The 19,174-nt window shown below is 41.5% G+C and overlaps 1 protein-coding gene across 1 annotated transcript; it reads left to right on the top strand.

Annotated features, from left to right (window-relative positions):
* Positions 1–821: 821 nt before the first annotated feature.
* Positions 822–1,823, top strand: LOC115641524 (olfactory receptor 5V1-like). Its single transcript, XM_030544730.1, has one exon. The coding sequence runs from the start codon at positions 822–824 to the stop codon at positions 1,821–1,823; it is 1,002 nt and encodes a 333-aa protein (XP_030400590.1).
* Positions 1,824–19,174: the final 17,351 nt, after the last annotated feature.

The following is a 19,174-nucleotide window of genomic DNA, read 5'->3' as shown; positions in this document are numbered from 1 at the left end:
CTGTTAGGAACCCTTATGAAAGAGGTAGATAATAAGACAGAAAATATCATAATGCCACTATATAAATCTGTGGTATGCCCACACCTTGAATATTGAATGCAGTTCTGGTTTCCCCATTTTAAAAAGATATATTAGAATTTGAAAAGATACAGAAAAGGGCAATGAAAATGATTAGGAACAGCTTCCATATGAGGAAAGATGAAAAAGACTGGGACTATTCAGCTTGGAAAAAAGATGACTAAGGGGGCATATAATGGAGGGCTGTAAAATCATGACTGGTGTGGAGAAAGTGAATAGGGAATGTTACCTACCCCTTCACATGACACAAGAACCTGGGGTCACCCAATGAAATTAATAGTCAGCAGGTTTAAAACAAACAAAAGGAAGTATTTCTTCACACTATGCAGAGTCAATAGGTGGGACTCATTGTCAGAGGATGTTGTGAAGGCCAAAAGAATAAATGGGTTCAGAAAAAAATTCAGTGAGTTCCTGGTAGATAGCCAAGATGGTCAGGGAGGCAAACTCTAGGTCTGGGGTTCTCAAACTTCACTGAACCACATCCCCCATCTGACAAAAAAAATTACTACACAACCACAGGAAGGGGGACTGAAGCTTGAGGCTGCTCCATCCCTGCCATCCTGGGTGCGGGGGAGGGGGGGGAGAAAAAGCCCCACTGCCACCTGGGGAGGGGGCAGATATAAGCCAAAGGTTACCACTCCAGGCAGGGGGCCTGTAAGCTCAAACCCTTTAAAAGGTGTCTCAAAAGTTGGGCACCAAAGTCACTTATCGTTTTTGGAAGATCTATTTGGCTTCTTGAAGCTATGCACTACATTAATAATTTATCCTCTTCCCTTGCAGATGCAGCCGAGCAGGAGATGGGGAATAGGACAACTGAGCTGGTTTTCACGCTCTTGGGCTTCTCTGCTTTCTCAGAACAGCACAAGTTGGTCTTTGTGGCACTCCTGGCTGTATACTTCACGGCTCTGGTAGGCAATGGGATGATACTGATCATTGTTTGGCTAGACTCTGGCCTCCAAACCCCCATGTACTATTTCCTCCAGAACTTATCCTTCCTAGACATCTGCTATATCTCTGTCACACTGCCCTATATGCTGAATAAACTCCTGGAAGAGGAGAAGACCATTTCCTTCCAGGCCTGCTTTACCCAGCTCTACTTCCTCATTACCTTCGTGGGAGTCGAGTGCATCCTCCTAGCCATCATGGCCTACGACCGCTACCTGGCTATTTGCCACCCGCTGCGCTATGCCGCCCTCATGAGCAGAAAGACCTGCTTGCAGCTGGTGGTGGCCTCCTGGACTTGCAGCCTCCTCAACTCGGCCCTGCACACAGGTCTCACCTCTGTCCTGCCCTTCTGTGCCTCCCACCACATTGCCCATCTGTTCTGCGACGTCCCCCAGCTCCTGAAGCTCTCCTGCTCGGACACCTCCCTCAACAAGGTCGTGCTACTGGCTGTGACAGTGCTGCTGGGCACCATTCCCTTCCTCTGCATTGTGGTGTCCTACGTGGCCATTGCAAGGGCTGTCCTGCAGATCCGCTTTGCCCAGGCCCAGCAGAAGGCCTTCTCCACCTGCGTCTCCCACCTGGCCGTGGTCACCTTGTTCTACACCACGTGCATGTTCAATTATAACCGACCCACCTCCGGGCACCCCTTGTATGTAGACACTCTGGCTTCCTTGCTCTACAATGTTGTCACGCCCATGCTGAACCCCCTTATATACTCCCTGAGGAACAAGGAGGTGAAGGCAGCTCTGAAACATGCAATAGGGCAAACAAAATTACTCTCTAAAAGCATGAGAGCCTGACTAGACTTGGAAGAATTTCAGGGGTGGCCAACCTGTGGTTCCAGATCAGAGGTTAATATGCAGCTCCTTGCACAGGTGCTGACTCTGGTGATGGAGCTACAGGGACAAACTTTCCAGTGTGGTGGGGGGTGCTCACTGCTCAACCCCCTGCCCTGCCCTACCCGATCCCATTCCACCCCTTCCCCCAAGAGGTACTGATTGGCAGGGCTGTCTGCAGGCAGGGGGCACTGGGGGCTGATGACGAGGAGAGCTAGTGAGCTGATGTATTACTGTGGCTCTTTGGCAATGTACATTGGTAAAGTCTGGCTTCTTCTCAGGCTCAAGTTGGCCACCGTTGGTAGAATTTGAAGGACCTTAGTCATTAAGTGGTGCCTCCAGAGGTATCAAAGAGTCTGGTAGGGATATTAAACCTCCTGCTTCAGGACTGAAGCAGATCTCTTTCTCTTAGAGATCAAAAGGAGATCTAATTGGAGGATTATTTCCCATCTGCTACTTGATGGCTCCTACTCTCCTCTACACCACCCAGGGCTGGGCCCTGTCATAAACAGGATGCTGGGCTATATGGACCTTAGGTCTGGTCCCATCTGGAAATGCCTATGATTTTGTGCCCATTGGTCTAAACAGTGTGGGAGTGAGCTGTTTATTATTTAAAGCGGTTAAGTGCTTCTGGAACCAGAAATATAGTGTTTAATTAGGCTGGTATTAGGAGACTGAACACAGATGCAAACATCAGGACACCTGGGTTCTGGCTCTGAGAGGACAGTGGGGTCTAGTGGTTAAAATGGAAGGGCTGGGAGTTAGTACTACTGGTGGAGAAGTGGGGCTTAGGGAGTTAGAGAACTAGGGGCTGGGTTCTATTCTTAGCTCTGGGAGGGCAGTGGGGTATAGTGGGTTAGAGCATAAGACAAGGCATTGGGACTTCAGGATCCTAATTCCAGTTATGCCACTTGTTCTTTATATGACCAAGGGCAAGTTTCTTTCCTTCTCTGGGCCACAATTTTCCACCTGGACAATAGAGGGAAAATATAATATGTATAGAGAGCAGACAACTCATATGGAATTATTAGGACAGATTTCTGCAAAGTTTAATAATTGGTAATATTTCTGTAGGCTGAATGGGGTGATAAGCTCACTGCAAGATTTTATAACATGCACACACACAATTTTACTAGGACAGTTTCATTGCTGAACTTGTATTTCAAATACACAAGGATTTTCAAATTAAGTTAATGTCATAAACATAACAACCAGTTATAAATACAGGATCTGTCACGTGGAATATTGTCCGTATTTCTTTTTAAGTAAAAAGAGTAACATTTTTCATTATTTAGAAAAGTAAGTCAGTGAAAACTGCTGGTTATTTGGCATTTGAATTTCACCTTCACATATTTCAAGAAACCTCCCATGCACAGGAAACCTCCCATGGCTCAGAGCTGTTCTGCTCTGAGGGATTGGTCCCTTTAGCATTACATTTTGGAATCTTGAGCTCTTTTACCCACCCTGGTTTCTAAATTGAGTCCATCCCTCAGGGACTGAAAGAGCTAGCTGAGAGGGAGTTAACACCCCATTCAAGTGGATTAATCAGCAGTTCAGGTTCAAGCTCCTTTGATATGGCTGAATAAAGACAGAGCTATTGTTCCCCTTCAGTCAATGAAGAGCATTTGGCAACTGCGTCTGGTGATTAAAGACCCCAGGGAAGTTCAAACAGAGAAGGCTAGTCTACTCATAGATTTTATACCTGTACAGAGAGGAAGATGATGTTAGCCGGCCATCCTTACCCCAGAGGTTCCCAGGAACTTTATCTAAACAGTCACACACAACCGTGTGCTTGGCTACACTCAAAACTCCAAAGCGCTGCTGTGGGAACCCTGCTGCGGCAGCTCTTTGAGGAGCAAGTGTGGTTGCAGCGCCAGCGCTCAGAGAGAGCTCTGCCGGTGCTGCAGGTACTCCAGCTTCCTGTGGGGATTATCTTGCAATGCTAGGAGCCGCACTCCCAGCGCTGGGGCACTATTTACACTGGGGCTTTGCAGCGCTGTAACTTGCTGCGCTCAGGGGGGTGTTTTTTTCACACCCCTGAGCGAGAAAGTTGCAGCTCTGTAAAGCGCCAGTGTAGCCAAGGCCAAAGACACAGTCAAACACACATAGAATCATGAACTCCCACATATAGAAATACCATCAACCACACACTGACCTAGAAACATGCACTTGCTGAGTGGCTAAGCAAGAATACAAATCCCGTGTTGAATGCAGTTCCTGGAGCTGTGTAATTGGGGTAGCATGAAGGGTACTTAAAAGATAAGCAGGCATTATAACTCCTGGGTTCTATCCCAGCTCTGGAAGGGATAAGAGATGTCTAGTGGTTAGGTTGACATGTTGGGGAGCCTTGACTCCTGGGTTCTATGCCTCTTGGTGTGTGGTCTTGTGGTTTAGAGCTGAGACGTAAGGTTTGGGTACTATTACAGGCTTTGTTTGGTGAATAGGCTTCCTTGGTTAGATAGGCTAGGACTTCTAGCTCTGGGTCTGGCTGAGGTGTGGTGTTTAATGGGTTAGAATGAAAGGGCTAGCAGTGAGAAATCCTGGTTCTAGGAGGACAATAGAGTGTAGAGAACAGTACTGGGATCACACCTCTAAGGTTATAATTTAAGGTATGCCACTGGTTCTTTTTTGTGTGATCTTGAGAAAATTACTGTTCATCTCTGTACAGCAGTTTTCCATCTTGACAATAGAGGGATAATAATATGTACAGAGAAACCTCATCTGAAAATTAGTAGGTAATATTTCTGCAAAGTTTAATAATCAGTTAATAGTTCTGGAAGGATAGAAGTGAGATTGTTATTACTTTTTAAGCACACACACCTATATTTGGACTGTTTCATTGCTGATCTTGTATATAAAGTCACAATGATTTTCAATGTATGGTTATGTGATATCCTAAATAAACAATCTGTCTATAAATACAGAACTCTCATATAGGATGTTGTCTGTATGCTATGTAAAAATAGTGTCATTTATCATTTTTTTAGTAAAGTCAGTGAAAACTGCTAGTTTATATGATCTATATGGTTTCACTCTGAGAAACAAATATATAAGAACCTTTCTATCTGAAAGCTTCCCTAGAAAGGAAAGTCTTTGGCTTCAAAATTATCTTGAGATGTGTTTGTATTTATGGAATCACATTTTGAAGTCTTAACCCTTCATCTCCATACCAGTCTCTAAATTGCATCCAATTCTAACATGGATTTGATTTCATCCTTCAGTGACTGAAGGAGCTGATTGAATGGGAGTTAACACCCCATTGAGGTGGATTAATCAGCACTTCAGTTTCACACTTCTTTGATAGGGCTGGATAGAGACAGAGCTCTTGTTCTCCTCCTGGCAAAGAAGAGCATTTGGCAACTGCCTCTAATGATTAAAGAGCCAGGGGGAGTTAGAAAACAGACACTCAATCATTAGGCCTGTTTTACTCACAGATTTTGTACCAGTACAGGCAGGAAGCTGATGTCAGGTTGCCATCCTCACCCCAGAGATCCCCAGGAACTAAGTCCAAACAACCACAGACAACCCTATGCTTATACACAAATGCACAGTCAAACACACAGAAGGATGCACTACCACATGTAGAAAGATAATCAGGGGTCACCAAATTAAATTAATAGGCAGCAGGTTTAAAACAAACAAAAGGAAGTATTTTGTCACACAATGCACAGTCAACCTGTGAAACTTCTTGCCAGAGGATGTTGTGAAGGCGAAGACCATAACAGGATTACAAAAAGAACTAAATAATTTCATGGAGGACAGATCCATCAATGGCTATTAGCCAGGATGGGCAGGGGTGGTATCCCTAGCCTCTGTTTGCCAGAAGATGGGAATGAGTGACAGGGGATGGATCACTTGATGATTCCCTGTTCTGTTCATTTCCTCTGTGGCACCTGGCATTGGGCACTGTTCAGAGGCAAGGATGGATGGACCTTTGGTCTGACCCAGTATAGTTGTTCTTATGTAATCAGAAAAAAACACAGCCCACAAAAACAGACTCACACAATCAGTGTCCAAAGAGTACACAAGCTCTCATATGCAGTCATACAACTAACAGATAGGCATTCACACACTCAATATCCAACCAACAGCATCCAAACACTCAGATACAAACACATAAACAGGTACTCTTGAGTGTCTAACTAAGAGAGGGCTGCCCTGTTTAGATAGTGTCCATGGAGTAAAATTCAGCCTGTGAAAGTAGAATCATAGTATTGTAGGATTCCAAAGGAGGCCTAATTAGCATGGAGTAGAATGAAAGAATTACTTCTTGTGTCTTGCTTACAACACTCCTGATGATACATCCCAGAAAGATTGTTAGACTGTTGACTCATATTTAGCTTGTGATCTTCTACAACTGCCCGATCCTGTTCCACAGTACTCCTTCCTAGGTGTCATTTCCCAATTTGTACATGTGGACCTGGTTGTTATTCCCTGAGTGGAGCAATTTGCATTTGTACTCATAGAATTTCATCCTATTTACTTCAGACTATTTCTCAAATTTGTCCAGATTGTTTTGAATTGTAATCCTGTCCTCCAAAATTATTGCGACCTCTCACAGGTTAGTATTGTCTGCAAACTTTACAAGTGTACTCTTTATGCCATAATCTCAATCATTGATGAAGATATTGAACAGAACCAAACCAAGAGTTCCTTCCTGTGGGATCTAAACTAGTTTAAAACCACATCTTTAATTATATAGGTGGATCTTTGTGCATAGGCTGCTGGAATTTCTCTCCAGCCCTTAACCTCATGGATCCCAAGAATTTGGCTCTAATTAGGACTCATCACTCAGGTTTTTTTATTGGTGTATACCAACACCTACACAGATCTGATCAGACTCATGGGTAGGGAATGGGTGAGGGATATAGCACAAATTCAAATAATATTGGTTACTTTATATACAAATGTGACCCTATGCATAAATCTTCCAATCTGCATCATTTCATGCACTTTATGAGTGGTCAGGTTACTTTAGAATCGGTTCCTGTTTGTACCATGCTCTCTTGATGTGCCACATGTACAGAACATATTTGGTTAGTTCCCTCCTTGTATTTTGCTGGTTTCCTCTCTCTCTGCTAAGTCTCCTTCCACATGAACTTTGCCATAGTTGCCCACGCAATTATTGCTTGAACTTGTTTTTACACAGCTTATCTCTTGCCTTGTCCCTTGACTACTGGGACCACTCAGACCAAGTGAGGCCTACAAGGGCCAGATCTAATAGACATGCATACAGCATACAGATACACTAATGCACAACTATACAGAAAATCAAATAAATATGCTCAAACACTATGAACCACACACTGAAACATGCGCTTGCTCAGTGGCTAAACAAGACAACACAGCTTAGCTTGGATTGTTCCTGAACTTTGTAATTGGGGTGGTACCGGGAGACTGAAAATAGCTGCAGGTATTATGAATTCTGGGTTCTCTCCCAGTTCTGGGAGAGAAGTGCGGTCTAATGATTATACTAAGCCATCTGGAAACCAGGTCTTCTGTGTTCTATGCTTATCTTTGTGTAGAGGGTGGGGTTAGAGCAGAGGGGGCTGGGAGCCAGGGCTTAGGGGCCTATCACTGGTTTGGGGAGGGGAATAGGCTTAACTGGTTAGATGGAGAAGGTCTGGGAGCTGGTACTTGCAAGTTCTAGCCCTGGCTCTGGGAGAGGAGTGGAGTTTAATGGATTAGAGTGAAAGGGTTGGGGGGTAGGAATTATGGGTTCTATTCCTGGTCCTGGGAGGAGGCTGGGGTGTAAAGGGTTGGACTTTGGATCATGACTCCAAGCTTATAATTCAAGCTATGCCAATGGCTCTTTCTGTGACCTTAAACAAGTTATTGTCTGTCTCTGTGCCACAAATTTTCATCTAGAAAATGAGTAATAATAATATGTACAATGCAACCTCATCTGAGAAATGGTAGGTTATCTTTCTGCAAGGTTTAATAATCAGTTAATAGTTCTGTAAGGATGGAGGTGAGATTGTTATTACTTTTTAAGCTCACACATCTATATTTGGACTGTTTCTTTGCTGATCTTGTATGTAAAATCATAATGATTTTCAAGTTATGTTTATGTCCTAAATAAGCACTCTGTCTACAAAGACAGGATCTCTCACGTAGGAAGTTGTCTGTATTTTTAAGTAAAAGCAGTATCATTTTATTATTTTTAGTAAAGTAATTCAGTGGAAACTTCTTGTTTACATGTTATTTGGCATTCATATTGAGAAACAAATATAAAGGAGGGTTTCTACTTGAAACCTTTCCTAGACAGGAAAGTTTTTGGCTTCAAAATTGTCTTACTGAGATGTGTTTGTATTTATAGAATCACATTTTGAAGTCTTAACCCCTCATCTCCATCCCAGTCTCTAAAATGCATCCAATTCAAACATGGAGTTGATTCCATTCTTTAGTGATTGAAGGAGCTGACTGAGTGAGAGTTAACACCCCATTGAGGTGGATTAATCAGCAATTCAGTTTCACCCTCCTTTGATGAGGCTGGATAGAGACAAAACTATTGTTCCCCTACAGGCAAAGAAAAGCATTTGGCAACTGCCTCTGATGATTAAAGAACCAGGGGGAGTTAGAAAATAGAAACTCATTAGGCCTGGTTTGCTCACAGATTTTGTGCCACTATAGGTAGGAAGCTGACGTCAGGATGCCAGAGATCCCCAGGAACTAAGTCCAAACAACCACACACAGCCCTGCGCTCATATACAAATGTACAGTCATACACACACAGAATCATGCACTCCCACATTTGGAAACACAGAGTAACACAACTCTCATTTATATACACAATCAGAGAAACACACAGCCCACAATACAGGCTCACACAATCTATGTCCAAAGAGAAAACAGGCTCTCATATCCAAACATGCAATACTCAGAGAGGCACTCACACACTCAATATCCAACAAATAGCATCCAAACACAAAAACATGTAGTCTGGAGTGTCTAAGGTGGGTGGGTGGGTGAGGGCTGCCCTGTTTGAATACAGTTCCTGGAGCAAAATTCAACCAATGAAAGTAGAATCACAGAATTGTAAGACTGGAAGGGATCTCAGGAAGTCATTGAGTCAAATCTCCCACAGTGAAGGCAGGACTAAATATTATCTAGACCATCCCCGACAGGTGCTTGTCTAACCTGCTCTTAAAAATCTTCAAATGTGGAGATTCCACAACCTCCCTAGGCAATTTATTCCAGTGCTTAACAACCCTGACAGTTAGGAAGTTTTTCCTAATATCTAACTTAAATCACTGCAATTTAAGCCCATTGCTTCTTGTCCTCTCCTCAGAGGTTAATAAAAACAATTCACCTGCCTTCTCCTCATAATAGTCTTTTATGTATTTAAAAACATTTAACATGTCCCCGCTCATTCTCCTCTTCTCCAGACTAAACAAACCCAATTTTTTCAATCTTCCCTCACAGTTCATGTTTTAGACTAGCAGCCATGTTACTCTGTATCTGCAAAAAGAGCAGGAGTACTTGTGACACATTAGAGACTAACAAATTTATTTGAGCATAAGCTTTCATGGGCCACAGCCCACTTCTTATACACCTTTAATCATTTTTTCTTGCTCTTCTCTGGACTTTCTCCAATTTGTCCACATCTTCCATGCGATGTGACACCCAAAACTGGACACAATACTCCAGTCGAGGCCTACTCAGCGAGAAGTAGAGTAGAACAATTACTTCTCGTGGCTTGCTTACAACACCTCTGATGATATATCCCATTTTTGTTTATTTTGCTACAGAGTTACACTGTTGACTCATAATTAGTTTGTCGTCCACTATGACCCCCAGATCCTCTTCCTAGATAGTCATTTTTCACTTTGTACATGTTCAACTGATTGTTCCTTCCTACATGGAGTACTTTGCATGTGTTCTTATAGAATTTCATCCTATTTGCTTCAGACAATTTCTCAGATTTGTCCAGATCATTTTGAATTACTATCCTATCCTCCAAAGCTCTTATAACCCCTCCCAGCTTGGAACTGTCCGCAAACTTTATAGGTGTACTCTCTAAGTCATTATCTATATGGTTGATGAAGATATTGAACAGAACCAGACCCAGAGTTGCTTACTGTGGGATCTAAACAAGTTTAAAATCACACTTTTTTTAAATAGGTGGATCTTTGTGTATAGGCTGCTGGAATTTCTCTTAGCCTCATGAAGCCCAATAACTCAGCTCTAGTTCAGACTCATCACTCAGGTTTCTTATTGGTGTACACTAACAGTTACACAGAACAAAATGGGGAGGGAAAAACAATAACAGAAAATGTAAAAATGGCAGAGGTTTCTAATGACTTCTTTGTTTCAGTTTTCACCAAGAAGTTTGGTGGTGATTGTACAGCTAACATAGTGAAAACCAGTGAAAATGGGGTAAGTTCAGAAGCTAAAATAGGGAAAGAACTAGTTAAAATTACTTAGACAAGTTAGACGTCTTCAAGTCACCAGGGCCTGATGAAATGCATCCTAGAATACTCAGGGAACTGACTGAGGAGATATCTGAGCCATTAGCAATTATCTTTGAAAAGTAATTTAAGAGGGGAGAGATTTCAGAAGACTGGAAAAGGGCAAATATAGTGCCCATCTATAAAAAGGGAAATAAGGACAAACCAGGGCATTATAGATCAGTCAGCTTAACTTCTGTATCAGGTAAGATAATGGAGCAAATAATTAAGGAATCAATTTACAAACATCTAAAAGATAATAAGGTTTTTGTCTAACCTGCTCTTAAAACTCCCCAAGATGGAGGTTCCACCACCTCCCTAGGCAATTTATTCCACTGCTTAACCACACTGACAGTTAGGAAGTTTTTCCTAATGTCCAACCTAAACCTGCAGTTCTGCAATTTAAGTCCATTGCTTCTTGTCCTTTCATCAGAGGTTAAGGAGAGCATTTTTTCTCCCTTCTCCTTATAACAACCTTTTAGATACTTGAAAACTGTAGTAAGAGGAGGCCCTGAGATATAAACCAGGCATCTGATACCAAGGTTTATATCTCAGGTTCTCCTCTTACGACAAAAACTGTTAGCATGTTCCCTCTCAGTCTTCTCTAGACTAAACTAACCAAGGTCTTTCAATCTTCCCTCACAGGTCATGTTTTCTAGAGCTTTAATCATTTTTGTTGCTCTTCTCTGGATGTTCTCCAATTTCTCCACATCTTTCCTGAAATGTGGTGCCCAGAACTGGACACAATACTCCAGCTGAGGCCTAATCTGTGCGAAGTAGAGTGGAAGAATTGCTTCTTGTGTCTTGCTTATAATACTCCTGCTAATACAGCCCTGAATGATGTTTGCTGTTTTTGCAACAGTGCTGCACTATTTACTCATATTTAGCTTGTGATCCACCATGACCCCCAGATCCCTTTCTGCAGTACTTCTGTGCAATTGATTGTTCCTTTCTAAGTGAAGCACTTTGCATTTGTCCTTATTGAATTTCATCCTATTTACTTCAGACCAGTTCTCCAGTTTGTCCAGATCATTTTGAACTATAATCCTATCCTCCAAATCACTTGCAACCCCTCCCAACTTGTTATCGTCCACAAACTTTATTAGTGTATCATCTAGGCCATTATCTAAATCATTGATGAAGATATTGAACAGAAACGGACCCACTACTGCTTTCTGTGGGGTCTAAACTAGTTTAAAAGCACATCTTTAATTTAATAGGTGGATCTTTGTGCATAGGCTGCTGGAATTTCTCTCCAGCTCTTAGCCTCTTGAATCCCAAGAGCTCATCTCTAATTCAGACACATTACTTGGTTCCCTATTGTCATACACAAACACTTGTAGAAATCTACTTGGACTTGTGTATGGGGATGGTTGAGAGGTATAGCACAAATTCAAAGAATATTGGTTACTGTGTATACAAATGTGACCCTGCGTATATGTCTTCCAATCTACATAACTTCATGCACCTTGTGAGTGGTCAGGTTACTTTAGAACCAGCTCCTGTTTATATCATGCTCAGGTGAAGTGCCACATGTACAGAGCATATTTGGTTAGATCCCCCCTTGTATTTTGTTAGTTTGCACCCTCTCTGCTAAGTCTCCTTCCACGTGAACTTTGCCATCGTTGCACACCGAATTATTGTTTGAACTTGTTTTTACACAGCTTATCTCTTGCCTTGCTCTTGACTACTGGCCCCACTCAGACCATGTGAGGCCTACATGGGCCAGATCTAAAAGACACACAGATACACAATCACACATAAATCAGAAAGGCAAATAAACATAGTCACACGCTAAACATCATAAACCATACACTGACTCAGAAACATGCATTCGCTGAGTGGCTAAAGAAGTAAACACAGCTCGGTTTGGAATCTGTTCCTGGAGCTGTAATTGGGGTGCTACCAGGAGACTGAAAATAGGAGCAGGCTTTATGACTCCTGACTTCTATCCCAGCTCTAGGAGGGAAGTGGGATCCAGTACTTATATGAAGGTGCCTGAGAACCAGAACTCCTGGGTTCTCTCCTTATCTATAGGTAGTCTTGTGGGTTAGAGAAGAGGGCCCTGGAAGTTAGCACTAAATGGGTTCTATCACTGGTTCTGGGAGTGGAATAGGCACTACTGGTTAGATGGAGGGCTGCTGAGAGGAAGGACTCTTGAGTTCTATCCCTGTGTCTGGATGAGGACTGGTGTTCCATGCATTGAAGTGAAAGGGCTGCGAGTTACAAATCCTGGGTTTTATTCCGGGGAGTGTGGGTTGGAGAACATAGGACCTGAGATCACGACTCCAAGATTATAATTGAAGCTATGTCATTGATTCTTTGTGTGACTTGAGCAAGTTACTATCTGTCTCTGTGCCACATATTTCCACTGGAAAAATAGAGGGATGTTAATATGTACACAGCATATGAAAATTAATAACCAGGTCATATTTCTGTCAGGTTTGATAACTCATTAATATTTCTGTAGGGATAGTGGTGAGATGTTAACAGGAAGATTTTAAAACATTGTTACTACTTTTTAAACACACACACACCTATATTTGGATTGTTTCATTGCTGAACTTGTATTTAAAATCACAACCATTTTCAAGGTATGTTTATGTCACAAATAAGCAATCTGTCTATAAAAATATGACCTGTCATGTAGGATGTTCTCCGTAATACTTTTTAAATAAAAATAGTACCATTTATCCTTTTTAAAATAAAATAAGTCAGTGAAAATTGTGGATTTATTTGGTGTTTGGCTTTCACCTTGAAAAGCATATAAGCAAGAACTTTTCTACCTGAAACCTTCCCTAGACAGAAAAGTCTTTGCTTCAAAATTGTGTTATTGTGATGGGTTTGTATTTATGGCATCTCATTTTGGAGTGTTAACCCCTTTCTCCATCCCGCTCTCTGAATTTGAATCCATCCCCCAGTGATTGAAGAAGCTAAGTGGGAGTTAACATGCCACTGAGATGAACTAATCAGAAGTTCAGTTTCACACTCCTGTGATAAGGCTGGACAAAGACAGAGCTGTTGTTCCCCTCCAGGCAATGAAGAGCATTTGGCAACTGCCTCTAGTGATTAAAGACCCGAGGGAATTTAGATCAGAGAAGTCTAGACTACTCACAGATTTTCTACCTGTCCAGATAGGAAGCTGAATTCAGGCTGCCATCCTCATCCCAGCAATCTCCAGAAATTATATCTAAACAGCCACACACAACTGTGCCCTCAAACTCAAATATGCATTCATACACACACAGAATCATGGACTCCAACATGTAAAAACACAGAGTAACACAAACATGTTTATATGATCAATCAAAGAAACACACAGCCTACAAACACAGGCTCCCACAATTAATGTCCAAATAATACACAGGCTCTCATATCCAAACATACAATACACAGAGAGGCACTCACACACTCAATATCCAACCAAAAGCACCTAAAAACTCAGAAACAAACACACCAAACATATACCGTCAAGTGTCTAAATAGGAAAGGGCTGCCCTGTTTGCATACTGTTCCTGGAGCAAAATTCACCCTGTGAAATCAGAATTATAGAATTGTAGAACTGGAGGGGACCTGGAGTCCAATTCCCTGTACTCAAGATGGAACTAAGTATTATCTAGCTCAGTGGTCCTCAAACATTTGTAGTGGTGACCCCTTTCACATAATAAGCATATGTGTGTGACTCCCCCTTATAAAATAAAACCACTCTTTTTAATATTTAACACTATTAAATGCTGGAGATGAAGTAGAGTTTGGGGTGGAGGCTGACAGTTCATGACCACTCACGTAATAACCTTATGACCCCCTGAGGGGTTATAACCCCCACTTGGAGAACCCCTGATCTAGACCATCCCTGAGAAGTATCTGTTTAACCTGCTCTTAAAAATCTCCAATGATGGAGATTCCCAGCCTTGCTAGGCAATTTATTCCAGTGCTTAACCACCCTGACTGGAAGTTTTTCCTAATGTCCAACCTAAACCGCCCCTGCTGTAATTCAAGCCCATTGTTTCTTGTCCTGTTACCAGAGATTAAGGATTTTTTTTCTCCCTCCTGCTTGTTATAACTTTTTAGGTACTCGAAAACTGTTATCATGTCCTCTCTCAGTCGCTTCTTCTCCAGACTAAACAAACCCAATTCTTTCAATCTTCCCTCACAGGTCATGTTTTCTGGAGCTTTAATCATTTTTGTTGCTCTTCTCTGGACTTTCTCCAATTTTTCCACATCTTTCCTGAAACAGAATTGGACACAATACTTCACATGAGGCCTAATCAGTGAGGAGTAGAGCGGAATAATTGCTTCTCATGTCTTGCTTAAAACAGTCCTGCTAAGACATCTCAGAATGATGTTTGTTTATTTTGCAACAGTGCTGCACTATTCGCTCATATTTAGCTTGTGATCCACTATGATCCCCAAATCCTTTTCTGCAGTACTCCTTCTTAGGCAGTCATTTCCTATTTTGTACGTGTGCAACTGATTGTTCTTTCCAAAGTGGAGTACTTTGCATTCGTCCTTATTGAATTTCATCCTATTTACTTCAGATGATTTCTCCGAGTAAGTATCAGAGGGGTAGCCATGTTAGTCTATATTCACTTAAACAACAAGAGTCTGGTGGCACATTAAAGGCAAACAGATTTATCTTTGCATAAGCTTTCATGGGCAAAAAGCCCTCTTCATCAGATGCACCACGAAAAGCTTATGCCCAAATAAATGTCTTAGTCTTTAAGGTGCCACTGGACTTCTCATTGTTTTTATGATTTCTCTAGTTTGTCCAGATCATTTTGAATTTGAATCCTATTCTCCAAAGATCTTGCAACCCCTCCCAGTTTGGTGTCATCTGAAAACTTTATAAATTTACTCTCTTTGCCATTATCTTAATCATTGATGAAGATATATAGCAGAACTGGGCCCAGAGTTATTTCCTTTGGGATCTAAACTAGTTTAAAATCTCACCTTTAATTAAATAGGTGGATCTTTGTGCATAGTCTGCTGGATTTTCTCTCCAGCCCTTAGCCTCATGGATCTCAAGAACTCATCTCTAATTCAGACTCATCACTCAGGTTTCTTTACTGGTATATACTAACACTTACACAGATCTGATCAGACTCATGTATAGGGGAAGCGTGAGCACAAATTCAAACAATATTGGTTACTTTATATACAAATGTGACCCTGTGCATATGTCTTCCAATCTATGTCATTTCATGCACTTTATGAGTGGTCACATTATTTTAGAACCAGTTCCTGTTTGTATCATGCTCTCTTGATGTGCCACATGCACACAGCATATTTGGTTAGTTCCCTCCATGTATTTTGTTCGTTTGCTCCCTATCTGATAAGTCTCCTTCCACATGAACTTTGCCATAGCTGCCCATCTAATTATTGCTTGAACTTCTTTTTACACAGCTTATCTCTTGCCTTGATTTTGAATCTGGACTCCTGGGTTCTCTCCTTATCTCTAGGTGGTCTTGTGGGTTAGAGAAGAGAAGTCTAGGAGCTAGCACTTAATGGGTTCTGTCACTGGTTCTGGAAGGAGAATAAGCATTACTGGTTAGATGGAGGTGTTCTGAGAGCCAGGACTCTTGAGCTCTATCCCTGGCTCTGGGTGGGCTGGTGTTTCTGAGTTGGAGTGGATGGACTGGGAATTAGAAATCCTGTATTTTATCATGGCTTGTGAAAGATAGGACTTGGGATCACAACTCCAAGATTATAATTGAAGCCAGGCCATTGATTCTTTATGCGTCTTGAGGACGTTACTATATGTCTCTGTGCCAGTTTTCAATCGGAAAAATAGAGAAATATTAATATGTACACAACATATGAGAATTAATAATCATGTGCTATTTCTGCCTGGTTTGATAACTCATTAATATTTCTGTGGGGATAGTGGTGAGATGTTAACAGGAAGATTTTAAAATATTATTACTTTTTAAACACACACACACCTATATTTGGATTGTTTCATTGCTGAACTAATATTTAAAATCACAAGCATTTTCATGTCATGTTTATGTCACAAATAAGCAATCTGTCTACAAATACAGGACCTGTCGTGTAGGATGTTCTCTGTAATACTTTTAAAGTAAAAATAGCACCATTTATCATTTTTTAAAATAAAATAAGTCAGTGAAAACTGTGGATTTATTTGGTGTTTGAAAAACATATATGAAAGAATGTTTCTACCTGAAACCTTCCCTAGACAGGAAAGTTTTTGCTTCAAAATTGTGTTATTGAGATGGTTTTGTATTTGTGGCATCTCATTTTGGAGTGTTAACCCCTTTTCCCCATCCCACTCTCTAAATTTCATCCAGTTCTAACATGGATTTGAATCCATCCCCCAGTGATAGAAGAAGCTGCCTGAGTGGGAGTTAACACCCCATTCAGGTGAACTAATCAGCACTTCAGTTTCACACTCATTTGGTAAGGCTGGAGAGAGAGAACTATTGTTCTCTTCCAGGCAATGAAAAGCATTTGGCAACTGCCTCTGGTGATTAAATACCCTGAGGGAGTTAGAAAAGAGATACTGATTAAGTCTGGTTTGCTCACAGATTTTCTACCTGTCCAGTTAGGAAGCTGAATTCAGGCTGCCATCCTCATCCCAGAGATCCCTAAGAAATATATCCAAACAGCCACACACACCCATGTGCTCGTAGACAAATACAGTCAAACACACACAGAGACTCATTCACTCCTGCATATAGAAACACTGGCCTGCTTGCTACATAAGGAAAATGACTGGCAGAGCTATAGTGATCATATAATATTGTTATGGCTCAAAGGGGCCCTGGTCCAGAACGACTCCCTATATAACTACAATGACATAACAACCTACGTTGCCCCTCTATTCTAGAACAAAAGAAAAGCAGAAGTAATTATTCCAGAATGAAGTCCCTTTTATTTAGGAACAGTGTGTCCATGTGGGGAGTTACACCAGCATAATCATTACTCTGTTTTAGTACTGCTGGCCGATTTTCCTTTGTAGACAGGTCCTTACACTCCTTAGACTGCAAAGTTAGGTCAAGGCATGGCAGCTTACAATGACAAGCTATGGAATTCTCTACTCTTAATTTTTTCTCCCACCGACATAACTGTCAAGCTACACCAATTTATTACTCCCCCTCTGTGAATGGTGTAGAGTCAAGGTTGATGTAGTGAGATCAACACATAGTGTTAGTGTAGACACTGCATTGCTTATGTTGACTGTTACTGGCTTTCAGGAGTCTTCCCATAATACCCCACACTGACAGGGCAAAGGATGAGCTTCTGGTGAGGATGAACACAGCTGACACAAAGAGCAAAGTGACAACACACACAAACGTTGAAATTACTGTAGTGATTGTATGTGGAAGGAAGTTAGGTCAAGGTAATTTTGTAGGCAGCAGGTTTAAAACAAACAACAAGAAGTATTTATTCACACAATGTACAGTCAACTTATAGAACTCTTTGCCAGATGATGTTGTGAAGGCCGAGACTATAACAGGTTTCAAACAAGAACTTAATAACTTGATGGAGGATAGGTCCAAAAATGGCTATTAGCCAGGATGGGCAGGGACGGTGTTCCTAGCCTTTGTTTGCCAGAAGCTGAGAATGAGTGACAGGGGATGGATCACTTGATGATTCCCTGTTCTGGTCATTCCCTCTCGGGCACCTGGCAGTGGCCACTATCAGAAGACAGGATACTGGCTAGATGGAACTTTGGTCTGATCCAGTATGACCGTTCTTATGTAGTGTAGATGTGGCCTCAGGCTCTTCTCCCAGCCTGCTGTTTATCCCTTTGATGTATTTAAGAGAAGAATCAGATCCCCTGTCAGCTTTCTGCAAAGATTATACAAATGTATTGCTTTTTAAATGCACATATATATGCATCCTTTCATTGCTGAACTCTCATTTGAAATCCACATTCTAGATGATATTGAAGTTATGTTTCTGTCATGAATAAACCTGTCTATAAAAACAGGGTCTGTTGTTTTTGAATTTGTCTGTAATCATTGTAGTTTTTAGAAAACTAAGTCAATGAAAACTGCAAGTGTCTTGTACTTGGCTTTTATCTTCACACATCAATATGAAATCTTTTTAAGATGATGTTTAAAAAATGTGTATGATGCAGAGTTTAAGTGTAGATGTTTCTGGTTATCAGGGAATTACGTACAGATTATCAAGGGGTGCAAAGTTCAGTTTAAGATTGGATGGTGTAAGGACTACATAATCTGCAATATCCTCAGTTGAGAGCAAAAGGTTAACGGGTCAAAATACAGACATCGAGATATGAGGGTATGTTGTTCATATGATGACTATGTTCAGGTGTGGAGCATAATGAATGGATACAATGATGAAAAGCCTACATACACAGAAAAGCCTGTGGCTCAACAGTGTGCTATCGAGATGGGTATCTCCTTGTGCCATCACATTTTGGACTCTTCCCCATTGCAGGATCTAAATTGAACTTGCATCCAGTTCTAACATGGATTTGAGTCTAATCCCCAGTGACTGAATGAGCTGGTTGAGAGGGAGTTAGCACCCCATTGCAGGTTAACTAGCAGTTCAGTTTCACACCCCTTTGACCTGGCTGGCTCTGCCAGGCAATGAAGAACATATGGCTACTTCCTGTGCCTAATAAAGACCTAAAGGGAGCGATACAGACCAGGACAGGTCTACACAGAGATTTTGCACAATAGCAGATCGGAAGGTGATGTCAGTCTGCCGGTGCAAACCCAGAGATTCCCAAGAACTATACCCAAACAGCAGCATTGTGCATATAATCATTTACATACGAATTCCACAAACCGCACACTACCAGATCCTAACAAGGACTGTCTGAGTGTCTGACTAATACAGTTGTGACACTCTGTATCTCAAAGTAGCACCTTG

This window comes from Gopherus evgoodei, unplaced genomic scaffold (assembly GCF_007399415.2).
Source record: "Gopherus evgoodei ecotype Sinaloan lineage unplaced genomic scaffold, rGopEvg1_v1.p scaffold_35_arrow_ctg1, whole genome shotgun sequence".
NCBI lineage: Eukaryota > Metazoa > Chordata > Testudines > Testudinidae > Gopherus > Gopherus evgoodei.
Note: the sequence above shows the minus strand (reverse complement) of the source record. Positions and strands in the feature narration are given on the sequence as shown.